The 16,347-nt window shown below is 39.5% G+C and overlaps 1 protein-coding gene across 1 annotated transcript in view; it reads right to left on the reverse strand.

The window, feature by feature from the left end:
- Positions 1–7,267: 7,267 nt before the first annotated feature.
- Positions 7,268–16,347, reverse strand: part of DCBLD2 (discoidin, CUB and LCCL domain containing 2) — a 44,690-nt gene continuing 35,610 nt past the window's right edge. The window contains exons 10-15 of the mRNA XM_063350362.1: positions 13,087–13,234; positions 12,514–12,684; positions 11,471–11,564; positions 11,045–11,094; positions 9,217–9,354; positions 7,268–8,086 (exon numbers count right to left, since the gene is read on the reverse strand). Coding sequence (XP_063206432.1) covers positions 7,644–8,086; positions 9,217–9,354; positions 11,045–11,094; positions 11,471–11,564; positions 12,514–12,684; positions 13,087–13,234 — 1,044 coding nt within the window. The 3' untranslated portion in view covers positions 7,268–7,643. The remainder of the gene's footprint in view (positions 8,087–9,216; positions 9,355–11,044; positions 11,095–11,470; positions 11,565–12,513; positions 12,685–13,086; positions 13,235–16,347) is intronic.

Genomic DNA, 16,347 nt, shown 5'->3' on the forward strand with positions numbered 1-16,347 from the left:
GCTTTCCTTTTCTGAGCAGATTCATAAGAAGCCTTGACAGAGGCTGCACTTCAATGCTTTGCTTGCACTGGTGGAAATTCTTGACTAATTATGGAGCTTTCACAAATTGTTTTTATTATCATTTCTTGAAGGAATTGAGGCTTTCCGTGTGGTCTGTCTGCTGTGCTGTCTCCTTTGCCAAAAGCCATGAGCTAACTTCAGCCAAACTTGAAAAAGCACAGGCTTCAGATTTTGGGGGGGTTTGGTTTGGTTTGGTTTGGTTTGGTTTGGTTTGGTTTTAAAAAGTGGATGGCTGGGTGAAGGAAACTCAACTGAGTACTCCTTAGAGCGGCGGACAGAACTCACCTGACCATTATGCTCCAACTGGTCAGATATTTTGGAGGAGAGCATGCACAAGGAGACAAAAGACAGAAGGTTGTATTTCACTTCTTTTAGATTATTAATAATACAGTGCAGTGACCTGAGCTCTTCTCTGATGGGGGCATATTTTAGCAATTATTTTTCCTCTCCTGTTTAAGCACTAGGCATCCTGGTAGTAAAAAAGTTGGCATAACTCATCCCATTAGACAAAAAAACCCAGGCATGCATTTCTTTGTGACCAGGCTGCAGTGAAGTGAGTATAGGAAGAGTATAAAGAATAAAAGGTTAGATGCATGAGGGAGGATTTAGAATTTCTTCAACACATGAAAAAATAATTCTCAGCGTAGATATTTCAGGTAAGCTTATTCTAATGCTAATTAGAATTATGCTAATTCATTATGCTAACTATCCCCCCAAAAAAACAACAACAAAAAAAAACAACACATGAGCAAGACATGAGAAACTACTCCATACTTCTGCATACCTCTTTATCAGAAATCAGATTCTAATCATGGATATCTTTTCAGCGGAGAGGCAGTTGCTCACCTGAATTGCAGGTGACCTTATTGGATGATCCTGTCCCTTCCTATTCCACATTCATATCCTGGTGGTTGTAAACTGTGCGACACGCACCTACAAAATTCAGGTTACAGTGGGGTAGCAACTTGCCTGCCTTGGTATTACCATGATTGTTGCTGGTGGCCTCCTGAAGGCTGTACAGGTAGAACTGAGTTCTAAGGTGAGATTTATTTTTTTTTCCTTACACCAAGTACTATTGTGTTTGCGCGCTGACAAAATTAAAGCCAGTAACTTGGCGTTGAAAGGTGGAGGGGCTGGGCTGTGTGGGACAAAGATGCTGTTGATTAACAGCTCAAAAATATATATACCAGTAGAAGTAAAATAATGTGGACTCATGACTGCTGATGCTGAGAAAAACAGCTCTGCTCTGGTGTCCAATTTACTTTCTCAGCATAGTCGGGGATTTCTGGTGAAACAAAAAAATCAGCTACTTTCTAGAAAAGAATAGCTCTAATTCTCCACATACTCTAGTTTTCATTCTTTGAAGTGTTCATATTTACAGAATATTTTGTACATATTACATCTCGGTATCTTACATGTTAATAGCTAATGTCCTTTCACAGGCAAAATACTTCATTCACTAAATAGGAGTTTTTCCACGCAAAAACTCCTTCCACAGGCAGTTTCTCCTCTACAGGGGGAACTAACACCTGTACTAATATTCTGTACAGCAGGCAATGGCGCTTTTACCAGTACAACAGAAAGGAATGCAAGAACTTGTAGAAACGGTAAGGAAGTAATTTCCAGTGTGTGCGAGGCAGTATAAGGTGAATGCTGAAAGTTGCTTTTTTCCTTAATGTGAAGTAATTATTGGTGCAAGAACTTCAACTGTTCATCAGTATTGGGTTTTAATACTGCTGAGGGGTTTTGTGTGAGCAAACGAAACCTTTTCTGTGATTCCCTGAGGCAATGTGTGGCGATGCTGAGTGGCTGTTTTGGTGCCGGAAGGTGACAGGCAGTGAGGCGCAGTTCCTGCCTCAGCCCCTGTGTTCTCTGTGCCTGGAGACGCTGCAGCAGGATTCTGGCAGTTTCCAGGCGCAGAAAGCGGGTCACTACTGACTCTGGAAGTGACAATAAGCCACAGTAGCAGTAGGCAGTCATGCTGCTGGACATCCTGCTTTCCAGGTGAGACGCTAAAACAAAATCTGATTAGCTTAACTTCATTGTAAAAATCCTACTTTTTGGTAATTTCTCCTAATAATAATTACAGCGTTTAAACATGTAAGTGGTGTGGTCTGCTTCAGAGGTGGGTTAAGTGACAAAGCACTGTTGTCAGTAACAAGGCTGCCTTTGGTTTTTTTGATGCAGGAAAAAAAAATAAATCTTCGTACAATTACTGAAGGTACAGCAGTACAGACCATATCTTTAAATCTACTTTTGAGAGGTTATAAAGTAAACCTATAGAATGACTTGAGCTAGACCTATTTCTGTGACTTCTGAAGGAATATTTTCATTAATCACCCATGCCTTTGTATCAGCTGGCTTAGATGCGTATCAGCTGCTTGATACATAAAGCATGGATTCTTTTTTACTAATAAAATTAAATGGTTTTTGCCTTTGTTTCAGAAAGAATTATGTATATTAGAATAATCCAATATGAAGGAGCCTTCCTGAGCAGAATGGATTCTGGCACTCAGCCCATTGTCACCAAAACCTGGTTTTGGAGAACTAAAGTCATGTGAAGCTGCAGCATGTCAGGAACAAGGCAGGTGAACTCCAGGCACTTGGTAAATAATTTATAGACAACTTTATAATTGTCTGTAAATAATTCTTAGGTATTGTGGTATTGTATTAAATGTAAAAGCTGACCTGTAGACTTTCACTGTCCCCTTCAGTGGCATCCTGACTGGTTTTGACTCTGTCTTGTTTAAAGCCACATACAAAGGTAAAAATTCTAAAAGACTCACAACATTATTTAATCTTGAGTTTCTTTTTAGGTAGACTGTGTTCTGCTGTAATTTGACTATAGTCTCATTTGTGTTGTCACTCTTGGTGAGTTCAGCATGCAGACAGTACACTTAAAAGTTCTAGTCTTCTACCATTTAAATGTGAACGTAGGTAGGAGTTTTTCTTCCAATTTCATGTGTGATACTGTCATTACATGTGCAAAAAAAAAGAAGTGTTTCTTTTCCTTTTGCAAGGCAGCAAACAGTTGGTATAAACTTCTGGCTGTGCTGAAAACTGACACCAGTTTCAAGTTTTATGTGCCTGCGACAGATCAGAATTTGGTTACTGATCATGCGGTTTCATAAAAGGGACACCTGAACCATGGTATATTTGATTACGTTATCAATAATTGCTTTAAGAAAACTTTGAGAAACTTAAGAAAGTTTGAACAGACAACTTCCAAAGTAAGTTGATGTTCCCCGGACAATCATGTACAGTAAAATTCCTTAGTGCTAGTCACCTCACAGGTAAGCATCACCCATTTTAAGTATGTGCATTTCGTTGAAGTTTTAATGCTAAGAGACAGCTGAAGGGTCTAGTAGAGTGACAGGAGTTTCTTCCAGCTTGCAACAAGACACCTGTGAACTCCCAGTACAGGAGAAGAGAGTTTACTGCAAACTATAAGTATATTCCATTTTCATCAGTACAAAACAAAAACAGTACAAATGTTGAACACTTATGCTTAGGGATGAAGGACAAATTTTATTCATTTACTTTTCCAGGAACTTTTCTTCCTAGAAATAATGTGCTATTTGTGTAGCAAACAGAATACTTGGCCTTTTAATTTAACCACTTCTCGTGGTCTTTCACTATTTCTATACAGCATGTGTGGGAAAGTAATTAAAAAAGTAGTATGTCAGGAGACTTTGACGCACACTAAGGTGTGTGAAAGCAGGGTGTTTTCTGCTCCTGAAACGTCTTCAGGGATCTAGATACATTTTTACTTCAGTGTTTTTGTGTTGGTTGTTTTTGGGTTTTTTCCCCTCCCCTCCATCACCCAAGATGTGGAAACCTTAAACGTGAAGCTGAGACAGCCCAAGCAGCATTATTTCAGGTAAGCTGTGTTTCATACAGAATGTATGTTTAGCAAGATGCAGAGACAGATAAGGAAAGAGCAAGTGTTGTGCCTCACACAGATGGCTGTCCCACTTGAGAACAGTCCCTGTAGAACACAGGTCACCTAAAGCAGGGATGCTTGTAGGCATGCTGGCATTCATTTTCTGAAGATAAGTCAGTCTGCTTGTAATGTTACAAGGATGTTTCAGTTTGACAAGGACAGAACAAAGCCACTTATGATCCAATTTTAATCTTCTACTTGCAAAAAAAAAACCTAATTATGATTTCCTTATTTTAGGTACTGCGGCGCTAGAATTAAGAGAAAAGCTTTGGAAGCAAAAGCAGCTCTTTTTTCCTAGTTGAAGAATAAACTAGCAACCCTCCACCAATACAGAGGTGGCGTGCTGACTTGGGGTTGAGGCGGCATTTTCTCTGCATCTAATAATACTGGACGGGAGCCTGACTTTCTCATTACGTTAACAGAGGGCAGCTGCCTGTACTGTGCCTTAGCTTCTCGTCAAATAGGACTCTAGAGCCAGTGTTCTGCCAGCAGCAGGTAACACCGGTGAAGCTCTTCTAAATACTGCTTGCCCCTGCAGCAGCCTCCAGCAGCGAGGACTGGTCCGGTAAGTGTCAGTTCACTACTTGTAGCACTTGGTGAGATGGGGCAGGGACCAACCCGCCCTCTGTGGGTGGTTGTTACATACACCTCCTGCCAGGAAACGGTACAGTGTCACTCTGGGAGGCAGGGATAATCCCCCTTGCAATATGGTCACTCATAAATAAGCCTTGTATGAATTAGATATATAAGGTAGGTGTTAAATGCAAACATAATGAGTAAGACGTATGTACAATTTATTTAAAATACTTTTTAACATACATATAAAAACCCCTCACTATTTATACAGTCTAAGTTCTAGCAACATATACAAATACTGAGCAACTACAATACATGCTGAGGTAAGAACATACATTCTGGGAGAATACCCAAGCCAAACAAGATTGAAATACATTTTATATCCATATGTCTTCACATGTAAGAGAGTGCCATTAAATGTACCTCTGCTTGTATTGTACACAGGAGAATTCTAATCTTAAGTGTGTCATGCAACTCACATTTGAGAATCAGTGTTCAACAGTTTGTAGCATACATTTTAAAGCCAACCGTTACATATTCAAACTTATCTTAGCCCTAGCAGATAACCTGTTTAAAGTTGAAAGCAAGGAGCACAACTTGGGACCTACTTCTTTCAGAAAAAGGATTTAAATTCTTAAAAACATCCATTCCAGTCGACAGCTCATGCTGCTTAGATAATGAAACTGCATTATGGTTGCTTAAAAAATAAGCTACTGTAGAGAAACCGTTTAATCAGTACACCATCTTAGCCTGCAGTATATCCACAGTTCCAGCATATCTGGCCTAGAGTAAAAATTAAATCCAAGAGTGTTAATTTTACCAACTTGAACACATCCATTTATTTTTATGGTAGATTAATTTTTCTAAGCCTAAACTGGGACAGTTTGAGAATGCAGAGGTTTCTTAACTTGGCTGGAGTAAGTATGGTACATTTTGGTGCAAACAAATAACCTCCCATCCCTTTCAATTAAAATCAGCTTAGATAATTTCAACCTCAGAGTTGCTGCTGATGGGTCTGAACACTTACCTGCTTAAGCAAAACTACAAAGATTGCAAGCTAGCTTTATCAAGCAGAAAAAGTTGGAGTGACATACAAAGTACAACTAGAGGCAGGAATTTCTTTTTTGTGAATGGGTCTTATATACCGCCCTTACTTACATTCACATTTAGGCTTAAGACACCCAATTCTAAAAAAATAAAAAATTTAAAAAAAAAAAAATCATTCTCAATGAATGAGAATGAAAGATCACAAAATTGTAGAACTGGGCTTTAAGGTATCACAGAGTACGTAATAACACATTCTAGATGCTGAACAGGCAACAAGTAATTTTGAATTACTGAGTTTATATATAGCCCCTGTGCAAACACATTTTCAAGTGGTAAGTCAGGATACGCCACTGGTATAAGGACATGGTGGCAGCCCTCTTGAACACTATTTTAGTTTTGATTTTAATGTTCTCCACCCAGTTTAAGGACCCCTGGCAATAAACAAGGCTGACTTGAATTATATCACAGAAACAAACAGTAACAACTGAAGTCCATAAAACTGGGCTAATGTGTAGGTAGGGGTGGGAGTCACATGTATAAATTAATTCAGCATCCTCCCAACAGTGCTGTAACAATAAAAATAAAGCATTTTTACTGTGGGGTTTTTCTACTACTTAGGTTAAAAAGCTGTGCTTTGTTTCTAACAAGATAAAAAATGGCAAATATGACATCCAAATTGTTTTCATTTTGTGATTACCTAGCTAAAACTAGTCTAAATTATCCCAAATAGAAGACTGACTGCAATGTTTTCATAGTAGAGAACACTGGAACATTCGAAAGACACAAATTCCATTAAATGCTTCTGAAATGGACACTCTTTGGAACAGTACTGGTTCCCTTGAAAAGGTTTTGGAATCTTTTATACTTCTAATAAGAACAATCATAAGAAAAGCCCTAAGGCTAAAGTTTTTCAGTTGTGCTAAAACGTACCATATGTGCTAAATGCGTGTATAACACAAACTGTGCACCATTAGAATATTTGTGTGCTTCCTTATGCACTCACAAAAGTATATACACATCTTTCTTTGTATATGCTCACATCTTAACACACAACAATAGGTACTCCGGCAGAAGGGAGACGACAGGGGGACGGGACAGCACAGGGAGAACCTTTCTGAATTCAGTCACCTCAAACACCTGGATGCTTCTTGCACACAGACCATCAGGGAAGTCTGAATTTGAGGCAAACGCTATTCAGAGTAGCCTTCATTTAGTAGGGAGAAATGTAAAAGCAGTTGCCGTGCAGTTTGCTTCTATGACTTAGTCTGTGCCACCCGGATCCCTAGGAAGGAACAAGACTGAGTGGCTTAAGGAGGTGAGGCAGAGAACAGATTGTACGGACAGCAGGTTCTAGTTTTGGAAGGCTAACAAAAATGGTGGGAACCTTTTGAGGAACACACAGCTGATGACTTCTAATTCTGTGAACAAAACGCGATATAACCTAATTTAGAATTGAAGCTATTTTATGCCATGAAGTTAATGGGATTTTTGACATCAGTCCTGACAGTAGTTTTTAAACTCCAAAGTTGTGCAGGCATTTTATAGGGTAAAATGAATTTTAGAAGAAGCTATAGTGCTTACACTATAACACTATGACTGCTTTGGGTTTTGAGGTGTCCCGTCATCTCCCCTCCCCCGCCCCCCCCCCCCCCCGAAATAGTACCATTAGCAAGAAATTACTGGCTTTCGTACTTCTAACTGTTTCTCCCAACTTATCATTCACATCTATGAATTACTGAAGCTAAGCTTGAAGAGTTCTTCTCTCATGTCTGACAGACAATTGTACAGCAGTAATAAAAAAAGTCCACGGTTTTACAGGAGACAAGCTGTAATTATATATACAGCTTAACGAAAGGCAGAATTACCGGTTTCCCAGACCTCCGATAACACATCTTTTGGTTCAACATTGTATTATTTAAGACTAACAATATCAAAACAATGCAATTAAAAAAATGAAACTGTCAGCGTTATGGAACCGGCTTTTAAAAACAAGCCATCATTCTACCTTACTCGTGAGCTAACTTAGTTCATCCTTACTCCCAGCGGAATGAGCCACACTCTGTGGTACCTGATACACCAATTCGTCGGCAGCACCTGGCCCTGGCTGCCCCTTTGGTGTATCGTACAGCGCCTGTGCTGATGACGTGCTGTCTGTCCTAGATAAGAGTTTATTGTAAGTTCCAACCAGTGGAGGAGCTTGATTCCCTGCAGCTTTGAAGGTGGAAATGGAAGGAACACCAAGAGGTGTGCTGGGATGGCTGGACATGTCCATGATTATTGGAGTAGCATATTCCGGTCCAGTTATAGGTAGTGGTTCAGCATAAGCATGGTAAACTTCTTGTATGGGTGAATTGTAAGGGTCCAAATCGGCGTAACTTGCTTCTTTCCCTTCCTCTGGTTTAAAGGTTGATCTCTGATGAAGCGTGCCAACAATTCCCCCTACCAGTGGCTGAGCATACTCTGTGTTGAAAGCCCCAACAAAACAAAATAAAAAGACACTTAATGGATTTTATTATTTTTTTTTACACTAGCATCACATTAAATACAACCTGTCAATAGTTTCACAGAAATTATTATCCTAGATCAAACCAGTACCAACTGATTTGGGAAAAAAGTAATTTCCACCCAATAGTTAAAGCCACCGGGATAGCCACAACATCTGAATTTCTCAGGTTTATGCTTCTTCCCTTGTAAGCTGCAGTTTCCCATGCTGTAAATCTGCCTCAAAACCAAGTTTTTTTGAAATATTCTCCCCTGCAAAATTAAAATTAAATGAAATTATCCGGCCTGGCTTTGGGTGAAAAGTAGTCCTTGAGGTGGAGGGTTTGTCCTCTGAGGGGGGAGCCTGCATGTGGTCCGCTGAGGTGTTTTAGTCCAACAGATAATTTGATTTACAAAAACTGGAGGTGAGAAACCTGGCTAGCTGGGTAAAAACAGACAAGCAGCCGAAAAGAGAAAAGTAATTCTGCTTCCTGTGAAGCTGTAATTTCTGCCATCAGCACGTAAGCACAGAACAAAAGGCATAGTCAGTCATCTTCTTCTAATGACTGGTTCAGCAAGGAAAGGGCATATGCAGTTATCACTAACTCCTCCTTTTCTGGATCAAAAGAATGATTTAATCTATAGAGTCAGCATAAGGAACCAAGTGCCATATTTCAGATTTGTGCATAAAGATAACAGGGTGAAATTATTTCCACTGCATGAAGACATAACAACAAAAAAAAATATCCTTCAACTCTTTATGGCGTTTAAGAACAAGTACAAGTAAAGAAATTTTCAATTATTGCGTTAACTTGGGAAAGTGTCTCTGCACAGTACGTCAAATCACTCAATACATACTTCTATGATACTCCGAGAACAGTTTTGAAAAAGCCTGCATTTTAAGAAATGCCCTTACCAACAGAACTAATCATTTCTCCTCTGTTCCCCAAAACAAACAGGAAATAATTAAATGTAGCCAAATTCCTGTCATTTTTTAGCACATCATATATATATATATATTTTACACACACACACAGACAGAGATATATATATATATATATAGTTAGACAGATATATAAAAACATGCCCACAAACCCAGTAAAATGTACCTGCAGACTCTGTTTGGAGCATTGTTGGGACTTCTCTTGGTCTTAGGTGACTAATTTCACTGCTGCTGTAGCGTACAGGAGTTTCTTCATGTTCTGCTGATTTGGTCGGGAGAAACTGCTTCATTCCTTTCCACCATCCTTCACATTTAAAGAAAAAAAAAACAAAACACCCAAGACTGCGTATATACTGTGTTTTATGCTACTAAAATATTTTTACACCACATCTTTTGTTTTGTAGTAGCAGGTAAACCACTCAATTATCAGTATTTGTATAACCCTAAGGTTACAAGATATTTTAACATTTTCTGGCAGATTCAGAGGTGACAACGTAACTCTCACCCAGTCAACTTGCCCAAATGTTCCCCCTTCAAACACCTGCAGAACTGCTGCAGTCTGGGGAATCTATCCTCGAATGCTCATTAGCAGTGGTTGGTGGGGCTACTCATCACATTAATAAACTCATAAAACACAGAAAATACTAAAGTGTCAGCCCTGATTCCAGTTTGTAAATCAAATATTTACACAAAATTTTAGACAATCTCAGATATGATCCAAGAGTAGTGATTTCAGGCTGCTAACGTCATGGTTTTAACGCGCATTGTTGAAAAAGGTTCATCAGTGAATATTTGCAAAAACCTGAAGTTAAAGTGGTCTTTATTCAGTGGAAATGAAAAGGAGTGACTGTGGTCATGAACATTTGAGAGAAGGTAGGGAGGGTTGGTTTTGTTAGGTCCGCCTCCCTCCCCCCAGCAGCCAGAGCCATTCTCATTTTGCCGGCCATTAACATATTTCGTTGCAGCTGTAAGAGACGATCCTGTAGGTAAAGCCCGGGAAACAGGAGATTCAAAACCACAGAACAATGTTAAACAAAACTGGAGGTACCCTGTGGGAGGGGACAGAGGTTGCACAGAGAAGCGCAGCAATGTTATTTTGATATTGCATTTTGCCAAATTTCCTTTTAAAACAGACCTGCAGACCGAACGTTTAAATTTAAGCAAACAGGAAAAACATCTGGCACATCCATCATTGACATTTAAATACAAGATATTTTGAGCCTAATATTCTAAGACAACAGGGCTGTGACCTATCAGAAACAGACATGTAAGAAATATAAATAAGGCCATTAAAAGGTTTCTTGTCTAAAGGATAAGGCGTACTTAAAACTGCCAGCGAGCAAACACCCAGATGTGGAAATTTTCAGCATGAGGCCAGAGAAGAGAAGCCCGGTCATACAGACAGTACAAACCCAGCTGCTGCAGCAGCCCCTCACGCTGTAGCACAGGCCTTTTCAAGACACTTGCTAAGTGCTGCTTGGTGGAATTGTCTGAGCCCAAGTTAATGGGGCACAAGACAGTAGGATGGAAAATATGCCTAAAAGGAGCTGCAAACAATCCCCCATGCTTAGTAGGCCAACAAAGAAAGGCCTTACACAGTAAGGCAAAAGACTTTTTTTCCAGGACAAAAAAAAAAAAAAAAAAAAAAAAAAAAGTACCAAATACATTATCAAATGTATAAAGACATTCCTCATAAATGATTTTTCCCCTCGTGTTGTTTAAGTAAGAGGTTCTAAAACTTTGTTTACAAAAAAAAAAAACCAAACAACCTCTGAAGCTGTAACAGAAGACAAGGCATTTTCTATTTCTGAAAAAAATTCAGAGAATGAAGCAGTTGAGTCTATCCAGAAAAAAAATTCAGTGTTCACTATGCCTACATTGGTTAGAACTAGAGAAGCTTCTGATGGTGGAAACTGTCTGTGTTAATGCAATCTGAAATATACGCATCAAACCAAAAATGCCAAGTAAAGGATTTCATAAAACCATTTTGTTACCTGCACGATCCCAGTAAGGTAGATCATAAGCGCCCTCACTTTTTTTCTTGCTGTGGAAAAAAGAAAAAGGGGATATTTCAGCTAGTCTGCTTATAGGACAATGCATTCATTAATGCTCAGCAACGATCACCTTGGCTGTAACTGGTCCTCAAATTTAAGGTATAAGCACCAGTAACCTGGCTTGCCATCACCAGTCTGCTGCTACTGGAGAAACCAGTTTTCAGTAAAAGCAATTCTAATGAAGATAGTTACAAAACGCTGTTTTGGTTATGGAAGTGAACACTTTCTCATAGAGAATACAATTCTGAGACAAAGCCCTTCCCCAAGTGTGGACTGGGTAGTTCCCACAGCGACACATGCAGCATTTCACTCCCACGCACCAGGCTAACAGTCATTTACAGCACTTTCATTCAGCTGGTCATTTACCGGTTTCTCCAATGCCACGCACAAACTAAGATAAGAATCAGAGTAGTGAAGACCATCACCAGCACTGGAACCAGAACTGCTGCCAATGCCACATCTGAAAGCCATTAAATTGAGTGGTGTCAGACAGAAGAGCTTTTCATAAATCAATTTTTAATTTGAAAATTACTTGTGTAAAGCACATAGTTTTTACGTATAGCGTCTATCACACCAGATCCCCCAGCTAAGCTACCCTGCTGGACGCTCCCACAGCGCAGATGTCAATCAACATCTAGCTCTTCTACATGTATGCAGAGCTGCTATTTTTGCAAGGTTTTTCATCAAAATCAAGAGATTTGTTTTAATAGAAGTAAGATTTTTCGGTTAGAACAATGTATGTTATTATTAACAAGAAAAATCAAAGGAGCCCAGGAATACGCAACCACTTAAGCTTGAACTTCCTATGAGAAGTAAATACCACCGTACCTTAACAGTTAATCACAACCAGCCTGTGCTTGGTCTGCCTGTGACATGAGACCATCCTGTCCCCTGCCATCCAAAGGACACCTCACCAATGCCGCATCTGCAGTGATCTTGCTCCCTTTTCTGACAATTTTCTTTGATAAACAAAATGATGATGCCAGATGATGTTTTTCAAATTTCAAACCATGACTGCTCCGTAAAAGATTAACTATGTTGAAAGTGTTTTGTCCTCAGAAATTATCAAATTAAATAACAAAGCAGTTACATCTGATCAATTCTAAAGGGAAGTCCAAGTTGCAACTTCTCCTTATGACAAAATTTGTTCAGTAATTAAAAGCTGGACTCAGTCTGAAGAAGTTTTGAAAGACGGAACTTAACATCTATGTGACTTGGAAGATTGGTTTTGTTTCTGCATGCAGTTTTTTATCATATGTATATTTAATAACTGGTAAATATTAAAAAGAAAAGATTGGTAATTTGCTATAGTAAATGTTGAGAAAATTTAAATTCCCAAACCACACTTAACATAGGCCAAAGTACTGTAAAGAAGTTCCCAAAGCCTTCTACTGCTTAATGGTGGGTACCTTTGGTTACACTTGGAGTCACTGTGGTGTTTTTTATTTCAGGTGTGAAAGTTGTTTTATCTGTCTGCAACGAAGTCTTCACTGAATGAATGAAGTCATCACTGAAGTCATCATTCTTGTCATCGTTCTTGTTCTGAGGTGGTGGTGGCATGGTGATTTTAGGAGCACGGCCTTCAGAAGAAAAGAATTTATATTAAAAAAAAAATTGTTGAAGTGCTACTTTTCCCTATTTCCTTTTCAGGAGAAGCAGCTGGAACAGCTGGTTCAAAGCTTTTCTCATGTTATATATCATTATATATAAGGGGAAAAAACCCACAAGTCAATAACATGGAAAGCAAGCGACTGGTGTTCTTTGAAACACTTATTTTCTAAATTACCATGTTTACGCTTAAACTAGGTATTCACCAGGTTGAGGGTAATAACTTTGGAAGAAATTCAGACGTATTAGTTACAGAAGGATTATGCAGTTACGAAGTACTTTTTCTCCTCATTGAAAATATACCCCCAGTGTAATCTTTGCCGAATTATTTCATTGCTTGTCTTGCACAGTCGAAAGGTTTTCAGTTGCCTTACCTATACTAAACTGACATCCTAGCAATTCTACTTTCATTGCAATTTTCTGGTGCCATTTTAAGGGGTTAATCCGGAAAAAGCGTGCAATAATAGGTGGAATGAAATTATTGCGAACTTCGTGGTACAATTCAGTGTTCCCTTGAAATATCTGGGGGGTGGGGAAAAAAAAAAGACAAACATTATGTTATACAAATGCAATAGCAACTAAGTAATTACAACCAATTTTGATATTTTATTTAGGAAAAATAAGCAGTGCAGAATCCTGACAATTCACCCCAGAACAGTGCTGCTGCCTGCACATCTCCACTGAGATGATGCCTATTAAATATATGACTAAATAAAACAAAGGGGTGTTAGTGTGCGTGTATGCACTCAACTACTTACTTCAGAATAAAGGTACCGTGTAATATTCTACAGCTGCTCCCCAGGCAATGGCTGCTGGTAAAGACATCTCATATGTTTACGGCCCTGCATAATTCTAACTCAGCCCTTTTCTGGTATTTTGCACTTACTCTTCAGGTGTATATAGCACGCAGTTGCAACAATGTGAAAGCAGGAATTACGTGGTGCCTTCGCACAGCCTCATAGTTTAAGCATAGTCTGTCCTGAGACTGGGTACGGCGTTTATTAGAAAGCATTAAGAGACGCAGCCAAGCCTGTAATCACACTGTCCTCTAGCGGTTGCGTCTGCAAGGGCTGAACCACAAGCAAAATCAGAAGGATTCAGGTTCAGAATGTGAGCGCTCTTTTCAGAGTCCCACCTGAAGCCCTGAGGTTCTGCAAGAGAAGGGCTCAGGCTTTGGTCCTTCACTGCGGGGCCTCGCACACAAGGAGCTCATCAAAACTTGACAATACAGAACGGGTTTGTCTGGTTGAAATTTAAAACCGGTAAGCAGGTAGTCACTGTATGACGCAGCGTAAGCACACTTACACATTTACAGCCAACTACAGATTTTGCACTGAGCTGCTTAATACAGAAACTGGGCCCAGTACTGCAACCCAGCAGAGCCATCCCATCATCTTCTTTGGGAGGGCTGGTTTGGTATTACTGTGTCTTCGGATAGGAAGCGAACTGTCTCTCCGTGTCAGGGCGCAGCAGTGGGCTTTGGCTCTGCAAATGCAGCTCTTGGGTGCCGCTGCAACACATCACCATAGAGGTGGCAGTAAATGAGTAACACGTTTGCTTACAGTGGTTTTTGTATTGCACTCTTGTGTTGAAATTTTTGTACGAAAACAATTAGAATATCCCTACAGGGATATTCCAGGAAACTATCCATTCAAAAGTCAAAAAAAACCCAAACAACCCCAGGGACCTTTAAGGGACGCACGACTGGGCTCCCTGACGTACATTACCTGCCTCCGCTCTCAGAAGACACACAAGCCCCATTACTGTTGCTTAAGCGTAAGAATTTTGGTTTGTCCTTACATAGGCATTAATTCTCTTCATGTTTGAAAGCACTGACTGACCAAATAAGACACATAATTTTGTTCGGCATGGAAAAATAAATCACTTGGGAACTTAAATGCACTACTTCATCTTTGAGTGCATTGGTTTTTCTACATCTTCAATTAGTAACAGGCATTTTCATTCTTAGGTACGCAAGTAATGCTGTCAGACTAACTGCTAACCTAGTCATGATACTAAAAATCTAGGTAGGCAAACACAAGGGATTTGCTTTGAAAGCGTACAGTCTCTCTTCTTCCCCAGCTTAGCGCAGAACAGATTTACAAGCACATGGCCCTCAGTGATATTGTCCTGCTCTGAATTAAGGCTTATTGTTCTCAAATATACTTACTAGCAATGAATTAAAACAGTTTAAAGGTGGGAGCAAGTCTATGGTGTTATTTTGGAAATAAATGAATAATACAAAGCAGGCACAGTTAGCGTGTCCAGGTGTTCGCAATCTAATGAGACGTGGCAAGAACACAGAAGACCAGGTTCCAATTTACAGCCACTTTTCCCCTAAACTAAGGCAAAATTATTAATTTACTTACTAATCTGACAGGATTGTAGCTACAGACCTCAACAGAGAATTATTTGTTTTGGTAAAGATGTAAATGAGAAGCAAAATATAGAGGTGACTCTTTGAGGGGAACGCGCCCAGCCCACACTGCTGTCCTGTATCCTTGTCTGCGCTGTGCCATGCCAGGGCCCATGACTACAAGAAGGTACAAGCTGCCCCCGGCTCACCAAGCAACAAACGCAAAAGTTACAGATTAGGAAATAGATGCCCGACACTAAAAGTCTCACATCGGGTTTCTGAGGATGAGCATGGAACAGCAAAGGCAACACGAATCATTAACATTGACTATAATCTTCAAGAAAGCTTAACAGTAAAGTAGTTCTTTACTCCAGGCTTTTATTGGTCGAGCTTTTGATGTCAAGTGTTATGCAAGCAACTTAACTTTATCTGCAGCTCTGTATTTTTTGTTCATTTAATTTTTCGCTCAAAAAAAATGCTCGAGATCAATACAGTGCAAGTTTTTTGATAAGGACTTTCATATTCTGTTTATTATCAAACTCTCTCCATTTGCCTCTGTACCGTCAAACAAAACTTTGCCAATGCTGCAGCTTTGATTTGTCAGTTTTCCCCCAATTGAAGCATTTTATTCCCTTTTTTCATAGACAAAAGTTTTAAGAAAAGCTTTTCCCGAGTACTGACAGATCTCTAGAAGCTATTTCAAAGAGGACTACAGGAAAGCCTTGGAAAAGCTTCTAGTCTCATGAACAACGTTAGGAATGTCAAACATTTTTCAAAAAAAGGGGGAATAGCACCTCCTGGTCTGTCTGGTGTGCAATTATGTAAGGCTCAGAGGGGGAAGCCCGCAGGCATGTGCATCCAAAAGCAAAACTGTATCAAGGGAGATGATGTCAGACAGAGGAAAAATCTGCTATTTTGAAGTGTAAGAGATAACTGAACCCTTATTTCTGTCGTTTAACTACAGCTGGCGCTTCTGGGTACGTCTGGTTCTTCATGCATTGTACCTAATACAAGGTACATACAAGGAGTGCAAAAAAAGATCTGTTGCCTGTAATTTCAAGCTCCACAATTCGTTTAATTTCATGAATTTGCAAGAAAAACAATATGCTCAAATTAAAAGGCAACAGCTGCAGAAGTTTTCTAAGAAAATAATCGAACTACACATGAAGCTAAATCTAGGCAGCTCACTAGCTGAGGTTTTATTTTATGACCAGGAGAGGGCACTCGAAAACTAGCAAAAGATGCTGGATTTTGATTTGTTTTCCCTTGAATACTTCAT

The sequence above is a fragment of the Chroicocephalus ridibundus genome, chromosome 1 (genome assembly GCF_963924245.1).
Source record: "Chroicocephalus ridibundus chromosome 1, bChrRid1.1, whole genome shotgun sequence".
NCBI classification, from domain to species: Eukaryota; Metazoa; Chordata; class Aves; order Charadriiformes; family Laridae; genus Chroicocephalus; species Chroicocephalus ridibundus.